The sequence below is a fragment of the Echinops telfairi genome, unplaced genomic scaffold (assembly GCF_000313985.2).
Source record: "Echinops telfairi isolate 266 unplaced genomic scaffold, ASM31398v2 ScPeMD7_2010;HRSCAF=2546, whole genome shotgun sequence".
NCBI classification, from domain to species: domain Eukaryota; kingdom Metazoa; phylum Chordata; class Mammalia; order Afrosoricida; family Tenrecidae; genus Echinops; species Echinops telfairi.
Genome location: NW_022105908.1, coordinates 142,345 through 153,022, shown reverse-complemented (window position 1 = coordinate 153,022; position 10,678 = coordinate 142,345). Strand labels below are relative to the sequence as shown.

At 43.7% G+C, this 10,678-nt stretch overlaps 1 protein-coding gene across 1 annotated transcript; it reads right to left on the bottom strand.

Moving 5' to 3' along the window:
• Window positions 1-4,893: 4,893 nt before the first annotated feature.
• On the bottom strand, window positions 4,894-7,224 carry CDRT4 (CMT1A duplicated region transcript 4). Its single transcript, XM_013008218.1, has 2 exons — window positions 7,164-7,224; window positions 4,894-5,348 (listed from the first exon to the last, which is right to left on the bottom strand). The coding sequence occupies exons 1-2, from the start codon at window positions 7,222-7,224 to the stop codon at window positions 4,894-4,896; spliced, it is 516 nt and encodes a 171-aa protein (XP_012863672.1).
• Window positions 7,225-10,678: the final 3,454 nt, after the last annotated feature.

Genomic DNA, 10,678 nt, shown 5'->3' with positions numbered 1-10,678 from the left:
GCAAGCAGCTGGCTGAGGTGTGGCTTTCCTGGTAAGAGACGGGGTGGGGAAAAGGTAGTGAAGGGGAAAATTGAGAGTAATTTCTGATTCTTTGAAAAACAAACCCACGCCTGAACTTCAGTCTGGCTCTAACAACACTAGATCACAGTAACACTGGAATCCTGTTTACTTCTCCTCCCCTACTTACTCTTTCCCAATTTCTTAATCTGCCTCTTCTTATCTAGCCCCGATTAAAGGAGGGGTCTTCAATGGGGTGGGTCAAGTGGTCTAGGAGGGTAGAGATTCAGAACACTTCCAGGAAAAAAATCAGCACATCGTTCAGATGAATGTATTCACTCAGCTGTATCTCACAAAGAATGGCTAAAATCTCAGCTGAGATAATAGCTGTATGAGCCCCTAACAAAACGTTTATAAAATTAAAAAAAAAAAACATTAAAAAACTCTCGCTGATACACGGATTGTGATCCTCATCCCTACTTTTGGGTTTCCACTGATACTGGCTGATGCCTGGCTGGGACTTCCTGTGCCTCTCTGAGAACCCCCATGCAGGGCCAAAGCTCCATTTTCTTCTTATCCTGGGAAAGACGGCCTGAGTGATGCAAATGGATAAGCTCTCAACTACTACCCCAAATGTTGAAGGTTCCAATCTACCCAGAGATACCTCAAAAGGAGGGCCTGGTAGTCCACTTCTGAAAAATCAGCCACTGAGAACCCTATGGAGCAAAGCGATATTCTGACACATAAGTCCGAATCAGCTGGAATACAACTAGATGAGTGGGTAGGTGGGTGGGCTAGATGGTTTGTTGGTGGACAGCAAGACTGGGAATGTTACAAGAGTTTCATGGCTTGGCATCAGCTGATCATGCTGTGCTGGGCTATTCCAAAGCAGTTACTTCACAAATGATTTAGGCCTCCCTAGTTGGGTCCCAGTCCAGCCACCCAATATAGTTGGAGGGTTCCCAGGCTGCCCTCAAACATCTGGTTTGTCCACACCTGCACTGTTGCTCTTGTTTGCACAGTTACCTCTGTGAAGACTCTCCTGCAGCCTCTTATCTTAACTGCCAAGCAACTTAACCGCCTCCGTGAAAACACAGTCTTAGGCCACAGCCAGGGAGGTTGCAGAAGGGCTGACTCCTTAGCGTGCCTGCCAAAGTGAAAATGACCAGCCTGATCCATCACGTAGCCAAAGTTAAACAGCAACTGTTTAAACACCAACCGTGGAATTCTCAAATGGGTAAATACCATATTGTCTGCAGCCGCCAAAGAATGTGTTTAAAAGCAGCTGTTCAGTATGTGTCAGAACAAGCCCTTAGTTACAGAGCAACAGAGGCAGGCCAATCAAATACATATTCAGATGTTTCATAAACCTACTTGTGCAGGAAGACGAACTGAAGCAGCTTTCCAGGCAGGCAGAACATTCCATAAGCTGAGCACATAAATAAAAAGTGCTGCAGAGAACCAGTTCCCTTTGCAAGATGGAAGTTAAATACATTCAGAGTAAGCTGAGAGACTCCAGGCTTCTCTAGCTGGGATGGATTAACTAAGATGACATTCAATGGGATAAGCCGCCCATCATCCCATGCCCCGTCTACTAACACGAGAAGGGCTCCACATATACTTCTGAGTACTAGAAAAATGTATCTCAAGTTCTCATGAACAAACTGGTTCCACTAAATGTCCACAGACCTGGCTGTTTCCTGTTCACCCCTAGGGCAGTGGGAGCCTGAGAGCTGGCGTGTTATAAAGTTAAGAAAATGCCCCCTCCCTCCTTGGCATTTGTACCCAAGGGTCTTCAGTGAAAGTGCCCCTTAAGAGTTTGACTCACCATTCCCAACATTCAGCATGCTCAAGGAAGTATGATTGCTACTTTTGGATTCCATGCACAACGGGACCAGAACTTTGTGATCCATAGGGCTCTCATTGGGCTAAACTTTTGGAAATAGCTTGCTAGGTCTTTCTTCCTAATTTGTCTGCGTCTAGAAGCTTTGATGAAACCTGTATATCATCATAACAGCATCCAAACCTCTGACTGGACTAGGAGACAAATTGAAACAACAGATACTATAAGTTACTCAGGCTCACCCTCCAGCTCCTCAGTGGCCAAGAATTCATTACTCAGTACAGCTGGTCTTACCTGACCGCTTCTTCACTGGGAAAATGATTCCCCAGAAACCTCCATGGTCCTCATGTAAATACAGCTATGGTTCACCAATTGTCTATTTTGGTAAGACCTATGAATCTCAGTTTAGCCTCAAACAGAATCTCTCATTTGAAAAGGAATTAGACTTTTTCTTTATTAACATTGCTCAAGGAGGAGATAAATGAGGACTGTCATCACAGAAAAACAATTTTTCATCACATTACAAGGTGTTAATTATGTCCAAATAATTATTATTGAGAATAAAATTAATCTAAGCCATCCCATCTATAGAACATTAGTTTGGAGGATACATTTTTTTAAGCCCACTGCCATTGAGACTATTGCAACACAGAGTAACCCTATCAGGTTTCCAAGGCTATAAACCTTCATGGGAGCAGACAGTCTCATCTTCCTCCCAGGGAGTGGTCGGGGTATTTGAACTGTCCACCTATGGTAAGTAGCCCATTGCTTAGCATACATGCTTTAAAATTTTTTTTACAAACATCATAGGCACCCAAAAGTTAAATTAAAAACAAAACATGTGACCTTAGGTAAATTACCATATATTGCCACCCTCAAAGAGAAAGAGTGAGCCCCGAGACCGTGGAAACTCCAATCCTCATTGATACTATTATCCCTACCTTCCCAAATGCATCCTGGCCATCAACAGTCATAAAAGGACAGACGAAGGAGACACATATTTCTGTTGGAGGAAATATGCGTCATCTCAGTCCCTGTCTGGACATGCTCCATGGACACAGAATATAGCCATTCAGACTCACCATAGTCTACTGATACTTAGGCCAAGAATTCATTCCAGCTAAAGGCTGGAAAGCTAGCTCCTACTTTGTGTCTCAATCCAAATGCATAGCACCCAGAGATGATTTTTACAAAGCTGCATCTGTGTCCACCAAAGTTTACACAAAACTCTTAAATGTATAGGAGGACATATTTATAAAACAAATGTCTTTGATGGCACATGTATTAGCACATAGCATTTTCTACATCTGTGAAGAAGAGGGAGTGGGTATTAACAGCTTTTCAAATGTAAACACCGAAGCCCAGGCTTTCAAGGGCCATAGGAAAAGTTTGTGTTATATCCAGTTCTCTCACTCTTCAGGAGAGGTTAGGAGACCAAGAAACGGAGAATGGCATTGTGCTAACAGAGTCAAAGAAGAGAAAGCTACCAAGGGACTCGTGGTCAACAGATGAGCCCTGAACATGGGGCCAGCTGGGTCTGCTCAGCTAACTGGCTCCAGCATGCTTCTAAATGTGCTGCCTGCCTGATTGTACACTGAGGACCACCTTGCATCACTTTACTTGGAGCTAATCAGAGCCAGTTCAGAGTTGGATCACCTTGGGCTGCTGTCTGACAAGTAACCGCTAGGGTCCAGCCAGGAACTTCTCCCCCACCAACCCTGCTCACCAAACTCATAACACACTGACAATCCAGTAGCTGCTGACCCTACAGGGCTGGGCAGAATTGCCCTTGTGAGTTTCCAAGACTGTCGCTAGTAAGGGGAGTAGAAAGCCCCATCTTTCTCCCAAGAGTGGCTGGTGGTTTTGAACTGTAGACCTTGAGAACCAGAGCCCAACTTTTAACCACTACACCACCAAGTCTCCATCTGCTCACCAAAGCAACCATGCTGAGAAATGGAGGCATTTTCACCTGTACTTCTTCAGAGTTGCTTTGGTGAGCAGGAGCAAAGTGACCCTGAACAAAGTCCAAGGGGGAAATGCCGCCATTACTCAGCAGGGATCATCTTTATTCCTACTGCCACCTTGTAACCTTCCAAGGAGAACACATCTCAGTACCTTTTTCAGGTGCCAGGTGGAGCCGTGGATCACTGCTGAACCCTGCTGGACTGGTTATTAACCTAACATTCTCTCAGCTTCTAATCCTTTTTTTATCGACTCCACTCAGACTGTCAGAACTCTCTTCAAAGCACGTTCTTGCTTTACTACCTGATAAGCTCTGCCAACAAGGGTGCTAAAGAGAGCACTTTCTCCTTGCTGCTCCCTGTTTTCATCCTGGTAACTCTCCATCTTGGTCCAGTCAGCCACCCACAGAAAGGCTTCTCTTCACCCCAGCAGGGGCAGGTTCTCCCAGAAGCATTTGAATTCCATCTGCAGTCCCTCTAGCACTCACAGATTAATTCCATGACTTGTCCTCAGAGACACTACCACCAAGCAGACAGCATCCCTTCCTTCCTCAGACGTCAGGTTGCAGCCCCACAGGGACTCTCCTCCCAGCTCAGATACCAGCTGAGCAGCGCCTCACCCAACCTCAGAAGTCCAAGACTCAGTTCATAGATCCCTTTTCTGAGTGCCTAACTTTTAATAAGTTCAATATGTCCCCTTTGCCTCCCCTCTCAAACCAAAATCTGTAGTTGCTACCTCCTTAGTGTTCTCTTTCAGCCTTTCAGTCACCTGATTATTAAGTCTTTATATAACCCGATAAAATGACTGATGTGGTTTTGGTCCCTTGCCTGGACCCTGAAGAATTCCTCCACAGTTAGGTTCCAAGCATCTCTGGATGGTAACTGGTACCTGGTTCAGCCCAGCCCCTGCCAGACTTCAATGTAGATGCTGAGGGGAGATGACCCACTTAAGATATACATTCTGATCTGGTTGATCAATGCCAACCTCTGTATGATTGGGATGAATTCAAATGTCAAGGAAATAATGAGATTTGTGGCAACTGGAGCTTAATCGCCATATAATCTTGTGGGATGGTTGCAGAAATTGCTTTGCTAAACATCGGGATGTTTTTCTTTACTGGCCAGTAGTGAGCTGTATGGAAGCATCCTCATCATGGGCTTTCGGGAGAAGATGATTTTGTTACAGTTTATGGTGGGACATTCTCTGGAATCTGCAATGGATTGTGGGGGTTCTGGGAGAGCTGTGGGACCCGTGGCCATTGCAGATGAAGCACCCAAAACTGATAGGGTGGTCTCTGACAGTGCGTCCTTTATCACACCCTCGCTTGAGGATTTCCACTGTTTCAGTTGAGTGAAGCTGGAAGGCTTCCTGGGCCTGGACCCTTGCTGCTGCTGCCTTTCTTCAATGATTTGCATGCATTCCAGTTCTCGAGCTCTGCTCTTCTCAATGAGTTTTTTCACCACTGGGGAGGTAGATGTGACATAAGCTGGCCAAGGGTCATGCTTTTCCAGCAAATTTAAGGGAAGACCAATGTTTTCAGTGAGTTCTACCAACAAAGAAAAACAGAAGGAATTTAGTCACTTCAGTGCAATAACCTTTCAGAGAACTGGAAGTAGTGGAACCCTCCGGCTCTTTGAATTCCTCCCCATTGTACATAACAAACGTCCACCCTTTATACTCTGTAGAAGCAAAACCCAGTGCAAAATGGGGGAAAGAATGACATTCTAGGGAGGATAGCAATTGGAGAATAGCATTCATTATGAGACGACTTTGGAGTCTAGCAGTCTTTATTGCAAATCTTTATGTGACTGCAGACAAGTTATTTGACCTCTGAGCTTCCACTGCCTCATCAATAATGCTATTATGAGGATTAAATAAATATACATCAAGTGTAGTTTGGGGGGTGAGAGTATTGGTTCTGCAGTCAGACGGTGTGTTCAACTTCCTACTCTACCCCCTTACTAACTGTTGACCTTGTACTTGTACTTCTGAACTTCAGTTGCTTCATCTATAAATTGGTGATTAAAATAGTTTAAATCCCTGAGGATTAAAACCAAAAATCAAATCAGCTGCTTTCAAGCTGATTCGGATTCATGCTAACCCCATGTGTTATGTAGAGCAATACTGTACTTCATAGGGCCTTTTTTTTTTAGGGAGGTGGAGGCTTCCAGAAATAAATAGAAAACTTGCGAGACATATTCTACAACACTCTTCATATGGTTTTCAATGGCTGAATTTTCAGAAGTAGAATGCCAGGCCTTTCCCTGAGTTGTCTCTGTTAGCAGCCGAGTATGTTAAAGCATATACACCACCACCCCCGGATTCCTAAAGATGAAAAGAAACCCTTTATGTAAAGGTTTTAGCACAATATCTGACATGGAGTAATTAGCTAACAGTACCTATGTCTCTTTGCCTACCCTATTTCATTTAATCTTCATCAGCCAGACAAAGTGAATATCCCCTCTATCTAACAGGAGATGAAACCAAGGGTGGCAGACTCGCTCAACTGGTGAATGATGGATTTGAACTCAAGTTTCACTGCCTCCAAAACTCATCAGTCTTGCAGGACCGCTGCTGGCCAGAAGTTATGGGTAATTGGGGCAGAGGAGTTTTACTAGGAATTGTATTCAGTAGCTTAGCAAGCAGCTTATACTCCTGCTTACACCAAATCATGGCCCAATCGTCCCTCCCTCTTTTCATTTACAACATTACTAAATCTAAAAGAAATGCCTCAAAATTTCTCTTCTGAAGCTGGCACTTTCCCCTGCTTTCCAAGGTGGGTGCACACGTGCTCAATTTTTCTATTTCATTGACCATTTCGATGGGTGCTTGGGAGAGAAAGGAGTTCAATGATTCATCTTGCTAACTCCAACCTAAAGACCATGAAAACCCCCGTAAATGAGAATAATGCAGTCAAAACTCGGATGAGAGAGTTATGGCTAGGCATTCAGGAGCCGACACAATCTGGGAGTATCTCTTTCGTCAAAAATAGGCTGTGGCAGGGCTTCATCCCCCAGTTGGAGTCCTGCATTCCGCTGTCTATGGAAGATAAGATGTGTGACAGTGCAGCAAAGCCTTGGCTGTTCATCCCTTTCTCCTTCAATCCAGTGCAAAATACAGAGATCTCCCGGTGTTTACAGGAAGCTGCCACCAGCAAATCTAAAACCGGCATAAAATGAGCAGCAGCCCTTTTCAGCCTCCTGAAAGAATTCTCAATTAATGGGGCATTCTCTACCAGTGGAACAAGAAAGACCACACAGAGAGCCCTGCCCCTCCCCACCCCCACCCCGGATTTCAAACCCTCTACCCTTGGCCAGCCCCACCCCAGCAGATTTCACTGTCAACAGTCCACAACTCCTACCTTCATCTGTCTTCTTCTTTCTTGTACCATTCCTCCCTTTCCTTTTTAGAGCGTCCTCCATGTCAATGGTCCAAATGCCTCTAAGGAAATACACTTGTCTATCAGTACCACGCCAAACTGACCACAGAAGAAAGCACTTAGTCACAAAGGGATCCTGAGTTTAAATAGTTCACAACCATGGCACCTTTTGTGAAGCTGAACAGAGAATGGGAGAGCCCGGAATAGAAGGTCATGACAACCTCCCTGCGTCATGCTGTGAAGAAGTGAGTGCTGTCACCAGCCTGGTGGCCGTATGGCAGCTTGACCATAGAGACAGGTGGGAAAAAAAATATGTTCCAACTTCAACATTATGCTACCTTCTCTACCACAGGCTAAGTCCTAACTCATTCAAGTATGGTCAAGTGTCTACCGTTCAGGTTGCACTGCTCTGTCCGGAATGGTACAGGGGAGGGAGCTGCCAGGAATCTGATCTATGAGGATGCTTAGGAAAGAAGGCAGAGCCTCCAGGCATAGGCTGGATAAGAAGAGTTTAATGCCTTACTTCGTCATGTGGGTGGGCGATAAACTGGAAGAGGTCTGTATTTGTGCTCACTGCAAAGAAAGCTGATCCAACAGAGTGCAGAAATCATCAAGCAATGTCAGTAATATCAAATGCAAGTAGAATGCTGATGAAGACAATAAAAAGTGGTTTCAGCAGAATCTGGACAGTTAAAAAAAGTAAACAAACAAACCAACAAAAAGAATCTTGACAGTTAACTTTCAGAAATTCAAGCAGGCTTCAGAAGAGGACATGGAACAAGAAATATCACTGTTGATATCAGATGGATCTTGGCTGTAAGTAGAAATATTTGAAAAATGTTTGACTATGTTTCATTGATGATGCAAAGAGATTTTACTGTGTGAACCTTAACAACTATAGACAACATAGTGAAGAATGGGAATCCCAGATCTCTGAGCTGTTTATTGACCAACAGACAGTTATTCTAATAAAATAAGGAGAACTGAATGAATTAAAACCAGGAAGGGTATGCATCGAGGTTGTATTTATTCCATCTATATGCTAGCTGACCACCACTTGTCTGTCAGTTTGTCATGCTGGCATGACTTGTGTGTTGCTATGATCCTGGAAACTATGTACTGGTATTTCAAATACATCAGAGTCACCCAGAATGAACAAGTCTTAGCAGGGCTTCCAGACGAAGAACAGACTATGAAGAAGGAATCAGTTGCCTACTTTAGAAGAAGTAGCCACTGAAAACCTTATGGAACCGTCTGGAAACATTGTCATATACTCAAGTCCTAATGAATGGAAGCAGAACATTATTGGAGGAAGTGCCAGAGAATTGGTCCCTCGGGTTGGAAGGCACTTGAAATATAACTACAGAGAAGCTGCTTTCTCAAAGTAGAGTTGGCTACTGTTATAAGAATGGAGTAAAGCCTGTGGGTGATAAAAACAAAGCTGGGGATTGCCTGATGGAGAAAGCTCAATTATCAGTAATTGAAATGAAGCCTGGAGCTGATTGTGGAACAGACCATCAATTGCTATATGCAAGTTCAGGTTAAAGCTGAAGAAAATGAAAAGTAGTCCACAAGATCCAAAATATGACTTTGAGTGTATTTGTGGCAGTTACATAATTTCATGTCAACTTGCAAAATAGAATGTAGGGGTGGAGTCTAGCCTCTCAATCAGGTCACAGAGTAACACCCACCAAGAGGATTCCAGAAACAACTTCTTCTTCTCCTTGGGAAGAGGACCACACTCTGTCTGCTTCACATTCCTGTTGACAAGCCACACGGAGCTATACTGACGGCAGTCAGAGAGCCGTGGAGATGTGTCCGCTGCCATTGGATCACTGAAGACAAATGTGTGCATAAGCAAATGTGGTGAAGAAAGCTGATGGTGCCCAGTTATCAAAAGATGTAGCATCTGGGGTCTTAAGGGCTTGAAGATAAACAAGCAGCCATCTATCTCAGAAGCAACAAAGCCCACATGGAAGAAGCACACCAGCCTGTGTGACCACATGAGGTGTTGAAGGGATCAGGTATTAGGCATCAAAGAACAAAAAAATCATACCATTGTAAATGAGGGTGAGTGCAGAGTGGAGACCCAAAGCCCATCGGTAGGCAACTGGACACCCCCTTACAAAAGGGTTGTGGGAGGAGACAAGCCAGTCAGGGTGCAGGGTATTAATGATGAAACATACAACTTTCTTCTAGTTCTTAAATGCTTCCTCCCCCCACTATCATGACCCCAATTCCACCTTACAAATCTGGTTAGACAAGAGGAGGTACATTGGAACAAATAGGAACTGGAAACACAGGGAATCCAGGACAGATGATCTCTTCAGGACCACTGGTGAGAGTGGCAATACCTGGAGGGTGGAGGGAAGGTGGGGTAGAAAGGGGGAACTAATTACAAGGATCTACATATAGCCTCCTCCCTGGGGGATGGACAACAGAAAAGTTGGTGAAGGGAGACATCGACAGTGTTAGATATGACAAAATAATAATGTATAAATTATCAAGGGTTCATGAGGGAGAGGGGAGCGGAGACGGAGGGGGGAAAATGAGGAGCTGTTACCAAAGGCTCAAGTAGAAAGAAAACGTTTTGAGCATGATGATGGCAACAGGTGTACAAATGTGCTTGACACAACGGATGTATGTATGGATTGTGATAAGAATTGTACGAGCCCCCAATAAACTGATTTTTTTAAAATTCCACAAAAGCCAAAAATGAGTACAAGAGAAGAGAAAATGTTCTAAAATTGATTGCGGTGATGATTCTACAACACTTAATATGAATAAACAATTTAATTGTATGATATGTGAATTATATGCCAATAAAACTATTAAATTTTTTCTTTAAGTTCTGTAGCTCAAGCTTTAGTTGTAGATGCATAAATTTGAATAATAGTTGTGTTCATTGGATTTCCTGATATGCAGATAGATATTATCCTATCAAAGACAGCACTGTACTTCAAGATAGATCTTGAAATGTCCTTTTTGACGATGAATGCAATGCTATTCCTCTTGATTGTGTCATTCCTGTAGTAAACCAAATGTTTTCCTGATCTAAAATGGTCAATCTCAGTCGATTTTAGCTCATAATGCCTAGAATATTGATCTTTGTGCAATCTCTTTTATTTTTGATGACAGTTGATTTTCCAAGATTCATACTTCACACCTTCAAAGTTTAATTATAAATAGATTTTTGCAGTTACTTATTCTCGTTTTGAGCCATGCCTCATCAGCAAATGAAGGTCCCGATGAAGGCTTTGATCCCACAGGCTTTGTGCTATCCACTTTATCATGGTCAACTCTACTCTGAGGAGGCAGCTCTTCATCAGGCATCTTTGGAGAGTCGTCTCTCCTTTGGGAACTCCTTGTCTAGCACCCTGTCTGACTATGTCAGTGCTAGATTCCTTGTCTAGCACTCTGTCAGTGCTAGACTCCTTGTCTAGCACTCTATTATGTTGGTGCTAGACTCCTTGTCTAGTGCTCTGTCTGACTATGTC